This window comes from Pholcus phalangioides, unplaced genomic scaffold (assembly GCF_987345545.1).
Source record: "Pholcus phalangioides strain wild (caught in Gottingen) unplaced genomic scaffold, Ppha-v1.0 ptg000001l_1, whole genome shotgun sequence".
In the NCBI taxonomy this organism is placed as follows: Eukaryota; Metazoa; Arthropoda; class Arachnida; order Araneae; family Pholcidae; genus Pholcus; species Pholcus phalangioides.
Window position 1 is genome coordinate 25,366,189 of NW_028301594.1, and position 18,719 is coordinate 25,384,907.

The window sequence follows — 18,719 nt, forward strand, 5'->3', positions numbered from 1 at the left end:
TATTCTTTTTTTATTTCTTACATACACATATTTTTTATAATATTATTATTATTATGTCAAGATTTCAGTAGCTGTCCGATTCTACATTTTTCTTCTTTTTTTTTTACCTGTGCATATGCTTATTTTATTTCTTTTTATATAACACTCTCTCTCTCTCTCTTAATCTTTTTATTTATTTTTTTACTCGTGAGAGGGAGAGGCATTTTTATGATCATCTCTCCCTCTCTCTTTCGCTATAATTCCTTCTCAGTCTGTTTTTTTATTACTGTTTTCTAAATAGAATGAGTAAGAAATAATATTAAAAAAATAATAATAAAATGGAGGTAAACGACATAGGCGAGCATATTCAACATTAGGTCGATGTTTTGTGGGTTTGTTGCCGTTTCATAGAACTAGCGATTGAGGTTTACACCCTAATGTCCAATGCGCCTCTTATTTGCATATATGTGACTTTATGCGTATGTGTGTGTGTGTGTGAGTGGTGAACTTTTATAAGGTGATTTCTCTCGTTTGAACTAGGATCCTTGTTCCAAGCTATATTCTTGGGTTCTTTTTTTTTGGTTTATAATTTTTCATTTTATTAATTTTGTGTTTCTGGTTTCATGGATATAATAGCTTATATAGGCCCATAATGAAATGGCATTTTGAAAAAAATTGAAAATATAATAACCATAATTTCCTTTAATCAAACAACTCTAACATAAGAAAAATGACAAGAAAAAAACTGTTTTTTGGAGAAAAATTTTGGAAAAGACTTGCCTTATACATTTGCATGTCTCGCGTAATTTTTATTGAAGATGTAAAAATATCCTAATATTGAAGTAAAATTAAATGTGTTAGTTACGTGTATATTGGTAGTACATTGTGTAATACACATGACAAATACATGGTGAGAAAAACCCATTATTCCTATTTATTTTCAAAATTTTTGAAATTTTTTAGGAAGTAAAAATTTTTAGTGTTATTTCAGTACCAACTAAGGTTATATGAGTGCAATATTTTAATTAGTCCAGTTTAGTTAATATTAGTTGCATTTTTTTTCTTGTCGGTGTCATTTATTTGAGAGCTGCTGAAATATTTTACATGTTCATAAATTTATAAAATCGCACCAAATCGAGGGAATTGGAAATAAAATTCAAGGTTAAAACTATTCAACTTTGCTAAGCAAGATTTTATCTGTTTATAGATAACATTAAAATCAAGGCAAACTGTATATTTTAATTTTATTTAAGCGTTTTATAGTTAATTTCCACTCTAAGTAACTAATCCAACTCCACTCTAAGTAACTAATCCAACTCCACTCTAAGTAACTAAATTGCTGTGCTGATACATATATTGTTTTAATGAAAAATATGTTTAAAAAAAGCCAATTTATATCCATATTGCTTTAAAAAAAAATTCAATAAGCTTTGTGGGGTGACCGTAGAGGGGTTAAGATTTATTTGGAAATTTCATAATTTAATATCACGCAAATATATATATATATATATATATATATAAAGGAATCGAAGTCAGAACGGCAGAAAAAAAAATTGGATAAAATGAATTTGCCGCAAAGAGCTAAAAATTAACATCAGAAGCTATGAAGGTCGCGGCTTCATTACGGGGAATTGTGATGGTCATTTAATATTCGGGATATATAAGAACCTTTGTTCGAAAAACACAAACATCGATCCTTACCAATCATTTTTGAAAGAAAACTTTGCATGGAGGGAACATGTATATAACGAAGAAGCACTTCTGCTGAGAAAGTCACTTGCTTACAGTGAGGCAAAGAGAGAAACAGTGGACCACAGATGACTGAAAATGCGTTATCTGATCACATGAATCACGTTTCCACCCGTATCGGAATGGTATTCGGATCCGTGTTCATCGTAGTCTTCGAGGAAGAATTCGTGAGAGTAATTTTGTGCGCACCGGAAAAGAATCTGATGTTATAAGGATGTTTCAATTACGTGGAAATACTTTTATCTTTTTTTCTCTCTCTTTTTGGTTTCACTGACAAACAATTTAAATCAGAATACCTACATTTAGCTGCAGGACAACAATGCCCGCGGACTACAACTTATTTGATATTTACAGTATAATGAACATTTGAGAGAAATAACAATAATGCATCTGAACTGAAACTAAAAATTACTAGCTTTAAACTCAAAGGAAGATCAGTGGGACTATACTAAACGACATTTCAAACAAGGGAAGAAAGTCTAGCTAATTTTCGAATCTTTGATGCAATAATATCTGCCTCATCAAGAACCATTTCCAAATCTTCGATTGCAACTTGCTTGCAATATAGACACATGCAAGCATATATATATCAGTTACAGGTATTTCTCGCTTTACGGGATTTTGAAAAGTTAATTTTAGAAATTGCAACATGCAAACACTAACAAATAATGCTATGCAATGTCTCTCTCTCTCTCTCTCTCATTTTATGCATTCTATTCATACAAATAAAAGTCTTTTCCTCTCAAAAAAATTTTGGTCTAGTTTTGATTTCAATCCTGAAAATAGGCTTGCGAATTAGAGGTATGAAATAGTTAGAATGACAAAATCCGATGGATTTGTTGATGTAGGTGAAATGTTAATTAAATTCATTCGTATGGCCGAAATTGACGAAATAAGTATGAATAAAAAAATTCACTAAAAAAATTATATTTCACTGCTGGAAGAGTTGGAGTTTTTTTATTATAATTCTGAAGGAAATCTCTCTCTATCTTACCCATGTTAAATTCAACTCACTTAAACCGATTTTGTCTTATGTGATTATTTTGCGAAACCAATATATCGCGTAAAGCGAGAGAGACGCACGTCTGTATGTTGAATTTATACTCCATTTTATGATTACATTTAGCACCATCTCTTCCAAACTTAGCATTTTGGTCCTATACCTTTCCCTTCTCGGGAAAAAAAGGGGCTAATGAGAGAGTGGAGGATAACAAAAATTTCAAATTATAATTCGCACGTGAGTGGGACAGTATAAAAAAAACATTTATATTTATAGATTTCTGTAAAATAAATTACATATCTAACACGTTATGTATTTGATTACTTTACTACTTTGGAAGTAAGTATGGTAAACGGTTGAAAATTTAAAGTTTGTATATAAAGACTGTATTTTGCACCCTGTAGAAAAAAATAGCACAAAAATTAAAAGAGTATCTTCTTTGAAAGAAATAATTCACCATTGATTTTCAACAAAAGTTCATTCAACATAAGCACACATTGAAAGAAAAATATCGAGTACGTATATAATATATATAATGGCACGTAATTACTGACCACGCTCTTAGAGTTCAAAAAGTCACGTTAAATTCATAAAGTTCCACGAAATACTCATATGTGTGGAGCAGAAAACAAAGTACCATACTTGCTCGATTGTTTTATATTATCATCATTATAATAATGCATAATAACTCGAAGATCTCGCTGTATATATATATGAGAGTAAGTAAGCTTTATGGGGGTAATGATTTCCTGCGGTAACATTACATCTAAGTATATATCTATGGAATTTGATAGCGTTAACGATGATGACGATGAACCATAAACTTGAAATCGGGTGATATCTACAGAAAAAAAAATAATAAACGAAGAAAATGAAAATTATTTTTTTTTCGTTACGGAAGAAAAAACAAGGTTTCATTTCGAACAAAAAGTTACAGTGAAAATGACCTTTAACTGTACGTGCCTATCTTTAGTATCCCTCTCTCTCCCTCTGTACATTATTATTTTCTTGGATATTTTGCGTGAGAGTGTATTTATTACAAATGATGCAAGTATATTAGTACATATCTTCATTTCGTTCTTTTTGCGGAAATGTGGTAATAAGTTGGTTATGGGAAAACTATTAGATGAGTTCGAGTGCACGCTTTTTTTTAAAAATAATTTTACGTATTGGTTCAATGAACTTCTCCAAGATATGATATTGCTATCATTCCTTATTTTCTTAGTCTTTCTGTGTCTTATAGTTAAATAAATGTTCTTTTACCGTGGGAATTGTTTGCCGGTCCGCAAAAAATTTCGTCCAATCTATCTAGCCGCTGCATAATTTGAGATTGTGAAATAAAATTAAGCTCTGTCCCTAAATTTCTTTTTGCCGTCAACCGGCAAAATCTAACTCCCTAAATTTGTTTATATGTTTATTTATGTTTAGTGGTTCACAAATCATTCCTCTCATTTATTTATTTTCCATGGTCCCTAAACTATTTTTCCCCAATAATTCATCTTTTGCCGGTCCGCAAATTATTCCTCTTATTACCTGTCTCTTGCCGTTTTGTAAATCTTTTTTGCCGGTCAACAAATTACATATTTTTCATTTTTTGAATGTCCGCAAATTATTTACCTCATTTCTGCAGATCCACGAATTTTTTTAGTTTCAACGGTTCGCAAATGTGAGAAAGGTTGAAAAACGCTAATTTAAATAGAACTTTCGGACAATGTGACACATACACACACGTTGGAATTTTAAGATAATAAATCTTTCTCTTTCAGACACCTAATTTTTATGGTAGTACATGTATTTTAATCATGTTATGCAAAAATTGTTTATGAAATGTTGTTCTATCACAAAATATTAATACATTAATTATTTTTTTAGACTGAACAGCTTGATTGTCTGTTATGTCTCAAGTATGCCACCAAGAACACCGTAAGTCATTTTCTTGCAGTTAAAAGAGATAGAAATGTTTAAGTTTCAGCTATTTTTTTACTTATTTTATCATTTTTTCATCGATTCATCAGTATAAATTTGAAAAATCATTGCATTTCATAAATGTGGTTTGAAAATATGGTTATTCAATACGGATATTGCACAATGTGAATATGTATTTATGAATTCCAACTAAAACTAAATAAAATTAGATTTTATTTTTTGTAGAAATCACTAAAGAGAATAGCGGATGTCTCTCACGGAGTATCTACGATATCTGCTTGCATTATGACGGGATCCACAAAACTAAGAATAATTGTCTTGGAGGTAAGTTCGATCTCTTAAATAAAATAAAGTAATTACAATAATTCAAATCCCAAACGTTTTTGGTTAGTCTTCTAATACCATAGAAAATACATTAATCATCGTAGTATCTTTAACCGCCTATTGCTATTTTTTTTTTCTTTTCGACCTAAAATATCGAAGAATCATCATCGCTTTTTTAGATTTAACCCTTACAGCGGTGCTGACGAGATATTTCGCCCAACTTTGATGCCTTTTATTTCTGCGCTATTCCGAGTATCTCGCCTCCTTAAAGCATTCTCATTTCGGGAATGACGAGCGTGCGTGTGTGTTTTACACAGCCAAACATCCCCCAACCTGTCAGATCAACTGCCAATGGGTGGAGTCAGCTTTTATTCAAAGTTTGATAACAGAAGATTTTTCTTTCCCTTCCGGGTGTATCTTAGAGAAGGTATAAGGGAGTATAAAGTGGTATAATGTATCTCCTCTAAAAGGTGTATTCCTTTCAGACCCTGGTGCCACAATGTGGTGGTTGCTTTTTCTCACTGTTGAATTTTTTTTTTCAACCTCAGCGAGTTAAACTTTGACGTGAAAGATTGTGTAAGTTTGAAGTTAGAAATAACGTGAATATGAACTCTAAGGCCTTCCATCAGAGGGCAGTGCTTAAAGTTGAACTACCAGAGCCAGGAGGTTTTTGAGATGGCTTCCAGGAGAAATTGCCTCCGGAAAAAGTGTGATTTATTACATAAAATTTAGCAATAAAATTCTGGAAAAATTTTATATGAAGATGCGTTATCTCGGCTGAAAAAATTGGAACGAAGTGAATTATTTTAAAAAAAATTTATTGAAATGCAAAAAAATATATAAAGATCTACTGACGTTCATGTTTTTATAATGAATTTTTTTGAGTATCAAAAATGCCAAAATATTTTGAAAATTCCAAAAACTAAATGCTCGGGTCTGCAAGGGGTGTAGGAATATGCGTACAGTATAATGCAAAAATCAGAGTATTCTCTTTTTCTCGGTTGTGTTTTTATTATTATCCTCAGAGTTGGGAGGTAAAGCACTCTCAGCTTTACAAAACCGAACCGGAAAAAAAAAATTTCTTCTTAGAAAAAAATATGTTATTTTGCAGAAGGTTCAATGATTTTCAATGTGGCAGTTATAAATGCGGATCAGGAGAGTTTAAAAACCGCTTGAAGGGTTAGTTCAAATGCAATGATTCATTCCAGAGTGATTATTTCCTTCAGATGCTCAATCTCGACCTTTATAATACCAGCAGCTGTTTCCCCAATTAAGTACTCGTGAACAGGGACTTAGCATCCATCCTCTGGAATATCATGTTATTGGGCCGTTAGTCAGTTTAAGAAGTAAGTCCCGTATCATGGATCTTAACCTAATATCAAAAACAATATCGAACCATTTTGAGTCAACATGAGATTACTTGACCAGTCACTAATCTACGGTAAAACCCGGAAGCCTAATGGCCTTTGTGCCATATGTCAGTCAGGACACGGCATCCCCTTTTTGTTTGCCATAAGAGTTATTACGTACTCGGACTACGTATGGATATTCGTAAATGCGTTCGTGTCCTGACTATAGTCATATAATCCGGATCAGTCTTTGCGTGTGGACCTCGTCTCAAACAATTTACGGTAGTTAATAATTTTCGCTACTTGTACATTTTTATTCCGATTTTTGACCTTGAATATGAACGGACGCACGAGCTACAGATCGAATGATCCGATCGATCCCTTCCTCGTTCTCGAAGATGGATCGGCGGAACACGGATCTATCGTTAACGTTTATTTCCATCGAAATGATTTAGGTTAATTCAGTCTTTTTTTTCTTTTCTTTTTTTCTCTTGATCGGTGTTCTTTTTGGAGATCGACAAGATAAATAGGTAAAAGTACTCATGTACTAAAGTTAATGATCATGTCCAGAGATGAATGTAAGATTCGACATGAACAGTAACAGTGTTCTGACATTATCGGAACAAGTTATCATTATTTCGAGCAGCTGAAAATGCTAACTATATAAAAAAAAGAAACAGGATTTCATGTCGTATATGTATCAAATTTATTCTGATTCAGCAAAATATGAGTGCGAAAAAAAAACTCCAGATTTCAAGCAAAAGAATTTTATTTCACGATGACGTAAGGCAAGGGTTCTTAACCTGTAGGTTGCAGGGGGCTCCTTAGATGGGTCCTACGAACCCACAATCCAGTTCTAAACCCATTTGAGGCACTGGTTTCAAAGGCATTTCAACACCGTGTTCACACACAATACGCATCAAAATTCCATTTTACTCCTCTAAATGTTGTTGAGGAGTGAAAGTACTCCTTCAGATTTTTAGATAATTTTTTTTTAATTAGCGTTATTTTTCTCACTGATAAAAAAATACCTACTTTTACAAAAGTACCGTCTTAAAACGTTAGAGAAGAGTGGAATTACGAAAGAGTAGTTGACTTTGCCTAATAATACTCAAAAAATCGTAAACGAATAAGTCAAATACCAGGAAATACTAAAACGAATTTTTGAGAGTGGAATTACTCTTCAAAATTATAATTTCGAATTAATTATTACGGAATGCACAGAATGGATGAAAATTCAGATTCAGAAAAAATAATAATTCAGAATCAATGAAAATTCAGAATTTAGGGAAGAAATAATTCCAAAATGGATAAAAATTCAGCATTTAGGAAAGAAAAAATTCAGAATTAGTGAAAATTCAGAATTTAGGAAAGAAAGAAAAAATTCGGAATTTCTGAAAATTCAGAATTTAGGGATGAAAAAATTCAGAATTAGTGAAAATTCAGAATTTAGGAAAGAAAGAAAAAATTCGGAATTTCTGAAAATTCAGAATTTAGGGATGAAAAAAAAAAAATTCAGAATTAGTGAAAACTCAGAATTAAGGAAAGAAAAATTTCGAAATTCGCAAAAATTCATAATTTAGGAAAAAATAATTTAAGAATTGATGAAAATTCATAATTTAGGAAAAAATAATTTAAGAATTGATGAAAATTCAGAATTTAGGAAAGAAAAAAAATCCAGAATCAGTGAAAATTCAGAATTTAGGAAAGAAAAAATTCAGAATCAGTGAAAATTCAGAATTTAGGAAAATATAATTTCATGATTGCAAAAAATTCCTAATTCAGGAAATATAAATACTAATTTCAGAATCAGCGAAAACTTTCAATAACTTGAGGCTCCTTATTGATTCAGGTCCCTAGGCTCAGGCACTGTTGGTCCACTTACTAAGATATCATGGACTGATTCCACTAATATCGAAAAACAAACACTTTGTTCATCGGAAATATTTAAGTAGAACTTTCAAATTTTAAAATGGTACAATGGGTTTCGTGAAGTGTATCATGTCCCTGCAAAGAAAAAGAAACAGGATTTCATGTTTCTCCTATAAGTCTTAAATTTATTCTTATTCAGAAAATAAATGCAAAAAAAAAAACTCCGCATTTTTTTTTTTTTTCAAGAAAAAAAATTTAATATTATGATAACGCAAGATATTGCCCAAGGAAGTGAAAAGGGCGGGCTTGTGTTACAAAATCACGTCATTGTAACCTTATTTTGTTTCCAAATTGATATTTTTTATTACCATTATTTTGTATTTCGATTTTACTTTTCTTCTATCTCATTGTATGTCGTCGCGTACTTTGACAGTTGCTGTGCCGAATCGCCAACAGCTGTACCCGCGGTCACGGTCTAATTCTCGAAGCGCTCACGGCAAATCGAGTGCTGTTTGGAGAACCGGTCCGATTCAAATTTCTTGTGGGAATGCTCAATGGATGCATCGCTGATAAACCCACCTTTCAAGTAAGAAAAATATACATATATAATTCATAACGTTAATCTACGTGCAAGATCTGCAATTTTTGCATGTGTTTAAGAAGCTAATTTACATTAATTTGAATATGATGAGGTTTTTGCTTCTCTATTTTTTGTTGACGTTTTTAGACCGCGGCTTTGAAATTCTTGAATTCCGTGCTTCGGACATGTCCGAAGACAGCGGAGCGAATACGATTGCAGTGTGAACTCGAAGAAGCTGGACTCAACGTTGGCAACTTGGAAGAAGTGAGTACGATTTTGTTTTGTTTCTTTGGATTTCTCAGAGTAAAATGCTATAAACATCTCATTGTCGAAAAAAAACTCACATTAGCTACTGTAATGTCAGGGCCTGATTTCCGCATGGACAATATGAGCATTTGCCCCAGGTTTTAAAGGAATACTCCCCCAAATTCATTTATATAATATTACAGTAGTATATATTTTACTCAAATTTACATAAATTTTATTTGGTAAAATTTTGGAAAATCAAAGAATTTTCACAAATCACGCCGTTTCATGTGAACACATCGAGACTAGGAGTTTCTGATAACAATAACCGAATAACAACATTCTTTTCACGACTTTTTATAAAGTACTGAAGGGAAAAAAAAGACACTAAATAAAAAAACTAAATAAACAAAAATAAAACAACTTTGACAATTTTGCCTGTTGTGGGTTTGTACATATTTGCATAATGGGTTTTTCCACTGCTCCTATTAAGTCCTGGAATTTGTTATAAATAATAGAAATTGAGCATTTACTAACTGGTCTAATTCAGTTATCGTTCACCTAGTATGAAATACAGATATTGCATTTTGCCCGTTTTTCTGTATGTTCATATTAAATTGCATGTGCTGTCAGGTTTTTTTTTTTATCACATCAACATGTTTTGCGATGCGGTTATTTATTTTCACGGTTTTCATATTCCAATTTCCCAAACATGATCATTAAATACGTGAAATGAATTTATCTCGTCTAATATAAGCAATCAAAAACGCTTAGCATTCGACATTTTAAAAAAAAAATCAAGATTGTTTTGGTGTAAAAACTGCAAGCATGAGACGAACTATCTGAACACAAAAAGAGAAGGCAGGCTTTCACGGTCAGAGTTTACAATAAAGTTTATGCCTGTCGGGAGGCGGGCAGTTATGCCGTGTTCGAGGGTTCTTTGAAGCAGATGTTTCGTCCACTACTGCGGCGGAATTCTTCAGTACCGTTTTTGACAAGCAAGGAGACGAAACGACCTTTTTTGGATGGCCGTTATCTGCTGACGACAAGTGACGTGTCGATGTTGGTGGGACGTAGTAGCCACCACATTAACAATCCAAGGAGGTCGTTTCGTCTCTAGCTTGTCGGAAACTGCACTGAAAATGAAGATGTTACAGCAGTACTGGACGAAACGTCTACTTCAAAGAAGCCTCGAACACGGCATACCAGCCGAAAGGTATAAAGTTTATTATCTAAACACAGTTAATTCGTAAAACAAAAAGAATTCTGAAATGCAGAGAACAGACAAGGTACAAATCAGGCAATTCAATCGATTCTTGAGTCCAGAAATTTCAGAATTATCTGGAATTTGCGACTCGAGTTTCCCGGCGTTCTGATGAGTCTATTTTATAATTCCCAGTGACCTGGAAAGTCAGGGAAATGAAAAATGGCCATCGAAAATCAGAGAAAATGTAAAATATTTGACATAGGACAGCAAAATATGGAAATATTTGATAAAAGTCACAAAAAAGTTCTCTGAAAGGGGGAAAAAAATTCGAAATTTGGAAATGGTTAATATTTAGAATTATATTTCTTTTCTCCAGCCTTTTGGTCAGGGAAATGATCAAGCTGGTTTTGCTGGGAACCATGGGTACTGGAAGCGTAATTAAGAAACTTCAAACTGTGCAGTTTTAGCGCTTTATCGGTTCTGATCTCTTTTAATCATTCATTACACAGGCTCTCCGTGCGAAATCGATACCACAAACCGATATCATATGGGAAGAGATAACTGCCTGGAAGAAATCTTACTTGGACATGGAAAACGTCAATGGCCAGAAACAGAATCTGGAGTCGGAGAATGAGAAGCTTCACAAAGAGGTAAATACGCATTATCATCTGTGTATTGCGTCTAATGCAAATTAAATGCACCCGAAATTTTGGAGAGCTGAAAGCGAAATGCAGTAATAACTCGTTGAATGACCACTTTCCTATAAAGCCAATTTTTTTCATTTACCTCCATTCAGCGGCCAACTCTCAAGAGAGCCTTCTTTATAAAAAAAAAAAAAAAGGAAACAGCACCTTTCTCTTACTGTAAAAAACAGTTTCGCTTAAAGTTTCGTTATACGTCGTTTTGCTTTTCCAAGAGAAATTCACGTTTTTTTAGGCAAGTACGAAACTGAATCAGTGAAATCAAGAGTATTTTTTGGATATTATGCCGATTCGGGAAGAAAAGTCCATTGTCTCAACCGGGAATCGAACACTGGGCCTCTTGAAAACCTGTCAGACCAGACATGTGGCCCCGTGCTCTGTCCCTTCCGGGATGTAAGCCCTTTACCCGTGTGGGTTGGGTCGTGCTCTCTTGAAGACTTGGCACGCGCACTGACCATTGTACCACAGAGACATGACCTTTCTTCCCTTAAAACGCGAAGTAGCGTGACTTGCTGAGTAGAGACATTGCAGCCTCTCCAACTCTCCAACTTCAGGCCTCTAGTTTGCGCAGGTCCTGGCTTCAATTTCCTGTGGAGACAACAAATTTTTCTTCCCGATTTCACCTAGGTATAATATCCAGAAAGTCTCTTGATTTGATGTATCGAGAGACGAGAAAAAAAATTACCTATCTCTACTGCTGCTACCTGGAGACTAATCACTGAAGTTAAGAGAAGAAGTTAAAGAACCGGAAGAAGAGTAGAAATTCGGAAGATTTGGCAGCTATGCCATTGGACACACCAAGCTTTTCCAGAGTTCACCACGGCGTAATATGAGGGGGATTTAAGTCGGAGTGGCGTCTTTTTGGTGAAAATTCGATTTTTCACTTCACCAATCTCTCAGCGCTTGAAGCTGGTCACTAAAGAAACATATCTTGTAGAAAGAGGTAATGTCACCTAATAGGATTTTTCCTGCAAAATCAAAATCTGTGCCAATTCCGAATTTCCGTCTAATATTATTTCAACGAATGCCGATTTCAGTGATGTATTGCAAACGAAAGGCTGAATCGGACAAATATTTGGTAAATTTGATCGATTGTAGCTACAAGACGGTTCAAGATAGGACAGGGTTGGTGAGGTGTTTCATGTTCCACTTGGGTTCCTCTATCACCCCCTTTCGTTTGGCAGAACATGTGTAATTTGTGAATAAAGCCCAATATTTTGTGTCTTTATAACTTTTTTTCTATTTTCTACGAGAATTGTACAATATTATTGATTAAAAATTAGACATTATCATGGAGTACATGTTCATAAGAATTAATTAGAATTCCTCGAGGTTAGTTCCCAGAAAAAAAGTTACTAGATAAAAGCCACGGCTTTTTTTTACGGCACATTACGGTAGACAGTCAAATCCCGTTATAACGAACTCCAAGAGGGACCGGAGAAATCACTTCGTTATAACGAAATTTCGTTATAAAGTAATTCCAGGTTTTCGTATTGTTCCTATATAAACTTATCTGGGGGATTAGAAAAGTGTTCGTTAAAACGAGATTTTTTTTTTTTCTATAACGGGATTTGGACTGCGTGTCCTAATTCATGTGATGAAAAAAGTTCCACTTTCCAATATTTTTATTGATTCATCCTTTCTTTTATTTAGGTCCAGATGCTGCGGAAAGCTCTTCAGGTAAATTAAATGCCTCCATTAAAACTACTTCTAGCTATAATACAAATTATTTTTATGCATTAATAAATTTACACACACACACACACACACCATCAAAAATTTCTTAATTTTAAAGAATGCTCTACATTAATTTAAAAACCTCATCATTCAGCGTATTTTAATTCGATCTAAATTGTTCGTTAATTTTCCAATACGATTATTTCATGTGTGAGAGAAAAATGGTTGTATTCAATATTGTTGCCCGCCATGGAAAGTAATTTGTGGTTGTTGATTATTTTAGATTTTTTTTTTCTTTACCAAATGATTCTTGATCGATCAAGAACTTTGATGAATATTGGCCGCTTGCCGGCACCCCTTTTTGTTCCCATCATGGTTGGGTTAATTCATATTAGAGCGTTATCATCACAATTGCGATTCAAAGAGAAGGAAATAGAATAAAATTCCGTAACTTGTTTCAAGCAAAGAGGTAGTCGGTATAACTAACACATACAGGGCAGGCAGTGACGTCTTAACGCATGGGCCCACCCGGGCACGGCCTGGGGGCCTCAAGAGAAGACTGGCCCCCACAAAAATGAGAACCGGTGCAAATTTTCGGGAATTCGCCCAGAAAAATTACTTGGCCCACGATGCTCATAAGACGGCCCTGAAAGCAGGACCTTGAATCCTGCGAACTACGCGACCGCAGTAAGCGCCAACTGAATATTTTATTACCAAAATATTCGCTTACACTTGAAAAATGTCCAGAACCGGCCCTGAACACATATATGCTCAATCTATTGCCCGCGGACTAAATGTGGCCCTCGGATGTCATCTGATGTGTGTGTGCGCATGGCCTCAAACATTATTCTTTAAAAGTGGACAAAGCAGTACATTCCCAGATCATTTGATTGACTCGCAGCATATAACTTGAGCGACTTGCGGCACAGTTCAAGAGCACTTGCGCATATTGTCACAGTACTTGAGCGACCCATGACACAGCTCCAGATCACTCAAGCGGCCCACGGGACATATTTATAGATCACTTGAGTGACTTTTCGCTTAGTTGAATACCACTTAAGTGTCCCGCGTCACATTCCCAGATCATTTAAGTCACCCGCGGCATATTTGCAGATCACGTGGCACATTCCCAAATAACTTAAGTGACGTACGAAACATTTATAGATCACTGAAGTAACCTGCAATGTGCTGTTCGAAATCACTTAATGAAGTGGACCGCACTCTCCTAAAGGTTTATCACCCTTGCTCTAACAAAAATAATAATAATTTGCATAACAACGTCATGCATAAGCCAGGCAGAAAATGAGAGTTACTTCATGAAATATTTGCACAACCGGAAGTGGAGAAAAAAGATGGCGTCGATGGTATTTTATTGGCTCTCGGAACGTACAGAGTAATAATTTAAGACATGCATTACGTATTAATAACGATAACTGTGTGGTTTGGCCACACGTGAGGCATCAAAGCGAGACATCGGCAACATGCGTGCTTTCAGTCAACAATGGACGGTTCTTCTTCGTTTTCACTGGTGGGATGCACGACTGAACACAATTAGAAAATCGTGATGGGGGAAGACAGAGAGAATATTTACCAATATTATTGTCCAAGCTTTTCATATCCTATCGTATTGAATATGCATAACATTTCTCTTTTTAATGCAAACGCAATATAAGACAAAGTTAATTGACACCGGCTTCATCATTATTATTACTGTCCAAGTGCTTTGAAGTTTGTTGTTTTTGAGATTCCGGAGATTGTCCGACTGGTCAGTCACGAGCTTCCGTACGTTTATTTGATAGCGTAATACTGTACACCCACTAGTGGAGGGCGCCATATTGTTTTTCAATGGCTTCCCCGTCCAAAAAAACACTACTCGAATCACGATATTATGCCATGCTTATTGTTATTCACTTTTGGCGAAATCGTCTTCCGGTATCACGCTGATTAAACTTGTATTTATGGATGTATTTCGTATGTTAATGGTGTATTTGGAAAGACTATATTTCGTACTGTAGGTTGTAAAATATAAATCAAAAGTATTGAGCAATGGGGCTTTTTTTGAATAGACGTCATAATCATCATCACTTTGAGGGACAGGCACGGGATCCCTCATAGTAAAAAATTGCCGACTTTACTGTAGAAATGCGGAAATTTATTTAGGTTTCCCGCAACATCAATAATTTTAAAAATTGAATCCTCGATTTTCGAAACATTTAGTTCGTTCAGAGATATACGAAGCTCAGAAAATTAAATGTAAAATAATCAACCGGACATTTATAAAATTTGAATTTCAAACTTACTTCAAAAATTTAGAATTATACAAAATTTTTACACTTCAAAATTTTAATTTTTTTGTAGAAATTTTGTTTGAAAAATTTGAAATTTAAAAAAAACAGACACTTCTTTTTTTCTTTTAGTTTTACTAAAAACATTTCTATGGGAAAAAATTTAATTTGAACTTAAAATTCGATTTCATCCTTAATATCAGTTGACTTCAAACTGAATTCCTTCCAAAAAAATATTGAATAAAGAAAAATTGTAAATCGATATAATCAATGAATAATTGCATAAATTATCACTTTTTTGCAATTTAAATTCTTGTATTTTCATTTTTTTAGAAATTGGAAGAAGACAAAATAAATTTAATGCAGATTGAGATGGAAGTAAGTTATACTTTTTTTGCCGTAATTTGAGAAAATTTTATGAAGTATGAATTGCATTGCTAAATCGATTGCTTTGCGATTCTGAATAATTGATCCGTTTCATTTCAGCTAAAAGAGAAATGCGAGGATCTCAATGATGAGGTGTCCACACTCAAGAGCGAAATCAAGCAGGTAAAAGTGAGTAAGCGACATTAATTAATATCTTTGCGCACAATAAAGGTTTTGCCGAGTTGATTTCTCATCGATTCATTCAGGGTTTGATCGATATTTTCTATCTCCCCATTTAGATTTCTGAGGGCGTATCAAAGTCCTCACTGGCAATGAGCTTCCGCCATTTCGGCCAGGATGACGACGAATTTTTTCCGTCGTCCGGTGACAGTGGTCAACTTGAAATGGAAGAGATTCTCATCGACGTTCCAACCATTCGTCCTCCATTAGAATTTTGCAACACCGACGGCTCCTACAATTCCCTCCCTCCGCGTACTGGCAAGTTCACGACAGTTATTGACAGTACCGATGAAGACGACCTCGATCACTCGAAACATCTCCACGAGAATGACATATTCCGTATCGGGCAGCAGCAACAGAACTGTCCGACGACGGGCAAAAATCAACCTCCATCTACAAACAGTTCCGATAAGGAGTCTGCGGATTCAGCGCTCAGTGAGTCTGAATCCGATAGCGGCATTAATTGGAACTACCCGGTCATTCCGGAAGCACCCACCATCATCCGGACAGGCAGAAGTAGGAACAGGTCCATCGATGACATGAGTCCTGCTCAAATTTTCCGGTCTCCAAAACGCAATTCAAACGGTAAACTCCAGAGGAGCAAATCCGAAGACAGGAGAGATTCGTACGACATGACGACCACTGTTACCGCCAACCGCACAGCGTCCGACGGCGAGACAAAAGTCGCAGATTCTTCGGGTTTCATCTTGAAGAAACGACCCGAAAAAGACCGTGCTGGTCGAACGTCCTCATTGCCCATCCGAGAAACTCCATCTTTCACGAGGTACCCAGTGACACCGTCATACCAGCTGCCCGTGGCCTACCGCAGCAATTTCCTGACTCGTGGTCATAGTAACTGCGATCTATATTCTGGAATTAAAGAGCAAGACATAGTGCCAGCTATTCCAGACCCCGATTACAGTGGCGGCTACTCGGTGGCGAATTCTGGTGGCACTATAAGTGCTATGGTACATCGGGAAATCACGAAGGCTGTCAGGCAAATAACAGGCTGGATTTAAAAAAACAGCATTCCTCATCATCACTGGACTTGACATACTCCCATATGTAAAATACACATTCCAGAACGAACACTTGGTGTGTAAAAAAATACAGTAAAATCTTTATGAGAGGGTCCTACCGTTCATTCATCAGAAAACTGGCATTTCAGAGAGGTGGCATTGTTAATAGAAGTGACCTGATAGAGAGAAATTTCGGACTAGGAAAAATCTGCTCTATTGGGAGAGATTCCTTTTGGAGAGCCTTCACGAGACAACTCAAGTGTTACCATAATTCAAGTGACTTTGAAGATGATGAATAATAAAACGTACACCATTTCTTAACACACTGTTAAAAGAATTTATTAATTTTTATTAACACTCCGACAAAATAGTGGGCTCTTAGAAAAGCTTTAAGGATACTTAACACACACATAAATTAACCGAAGAGAGTGCATAAGTATATTTGTAGGATATTTTTTAAGTACTTATTACATGGAAGATAAATTTATTTTCATAATAGCATTATAAAAACAGATGTGCGTACTGATAAATTCATTTAAATGAGTGTACGATTTGCTGGTTCAATGTGTATATACATTTATATATATTATTTCCTGTGAGAATATTGACTCTTGGTATATTGATTCATATAGCTATAATTATTTTTTTGCCCTCTTCCTATATAATATTTTCTTCTGTGATAAGTGTTTATTTAGAAATAAAAAATTATGAAACCATGTGACTTAGAATTAATTTGTTCTTATCAATATATGTTCGTACCACCAAAATTCAGCATTGCAGAGAGGAAATTACTCAGAAAAGACATTGGAGAAAACTGTAGGTCGGATTTCAATATACTGTTTTAAAAACTGGAGACACACTCACAGCCTGGTGTAAAGTGCACATGAATATATTTCGAGAAAAACCTCATCAAAAACTATTGAGAGTGATAAAATCATTCTTATTCTTTTTTGGCGTTCATGTGTCAGACTTCAGAGAGCCCTTATAAATTTCTGAATAGTTTCAAGCAAATAAATACAGTGGAACCATGATAATTGGACACCCCAAAAGTATCAATAAACATGTCGACTTAAGCGGATGTCAGATAAAGTTTCATTTGGTCTCACCCTCAATTTCCAAACATCATTTATGTCATGCGCATGTACTTATACAGGGTGCATAGGTAGCAGGACACATGGTATTTTACTGGTGAACCGTTGATCCTAGAAGCATACTTCCAATTAGAAAAAGTATCCAAATAACGTGTAGAAATCAGATATGTCATTCATGTTGCATGGGGTTGCGTAGCTATTAAAATAAAAATTTTAACTTTTTATACGAACACCCTGTACTCAAGAACCCAGTTACAAAGTTGTTACCCTGTCTCTTCTAATGCCAACAAAAAAAATTCCACGTTTTTAAGTGGAATATTCACTGAGATATTCAAATTCGAAAAAAAAAGGAAAGTTGGGGGAAAAAACAGCATTAAATGCGGATGAAACGGGTTACCCGCATTTAACACTGTAAAAATGAAAACCGGTTGAAATTTTCAAGAATTCGCATAGAGCCTCAGAAAAATCACTAGCCTGGGAGCCCATGATATTCTTAAGACAGCCCTGCCTCTAGGATTCGCCAGTAAAAGGACATACCCCCCCCCCCCCATTTGCTATGTACCCTTTATAATTGAATAACTCCATTCCATCATCTATAAATTAACAAAAAAAATTAATCTGTAATTTTCTACGAAAAGTTTTAAAATAATTTCGAATTACAGTGAAAAAGGTATAAGTGTATCAAAATATCTGTTATTTGCAAATGAGCAGTGATATTGCCAAAAGTTGGGAAAATAATTTTTTTTATCTTAAAATTTTGATGTAAAATCCATTATTTTTTAGCTTATCCAACTATCTCTAACTCAAAAATTTCAGATATCGCTTATTTATGACTTTAAACATCCATAGATTGGGTTTTCGGGCTCCAAAAAATGTGGAATAGCCCTACTCCCAAGGTATGAGTATTTCCGACCAAAAACAAGTCAATTAAACAAAGAATTGTGGAAATATACGAGCGAAATGTCATGAAAATTTATTAACTAGCCAATCCATGGGCAATTTTGAAAAAATTAGTTGTGATAACACAATTAACACACTTAAGCGTGGGGTATAACATTAAATTTATTGTTTTAAAAACCCCAGATTTCTATAAAATTGATCATGAACA

The 18,719-nt window shown here is 34.8% G+C and overlaps 1 protein-coding gene across 1 annotated transcript in view; it reads left to right on the plus strand.

The window, feature by feature from the left end:
* The window catches only part of LOC149090179 (uncharacterized), a 94,272-nt gene extending 77,694 nt beyond the window's left edge, over positions 1 to 16,578 (plus strand). Inside the window, exons 5-13 of the mRNA XM_089232474.1 lie at positions 4,601 to 4,651; positions 4,880 to 4,978; positions 8,633 to 8,785; positions 8,927 to 9,043; positions 10,742 to 10,882; positions 12,587 to 12,613; positions 15,229 to 15,273; positions 15,382 to 15,450; positions 15,561 to 16,578. Coding sequence (XP_089088600.1) covers positions 4,601 to 4,651; positions 4,880 to 4,978; positions 8,633 to 8,785; positions 8,927 to 9,043; positions 10,742 to 10,882; positions 12,587 to 12,613; positions 15,229 to 15,273; positions 15,382 to 15,450; positions 15,561 to 16,520 — 1,662 coding nt within the window. The 3' untranslated portion in view covers positions 16,521 to 16,578. The remainder of the gene's footprint in view (positions 1 to 4,600; positions 4,652 to 4,879; positions 4,979 to 8,632; positions 8,786 to 8,926; positions 9,044 to 10,741; positions 10,883 to 12,586; positions 12,614 to 15,228; positions 15,274 to 15,381; positions 15,451 to 15,560) is intronic.
* The last annotated feature ends 2,141 nt before the right edge of the window (positions 16,579 to 18,719 follow it).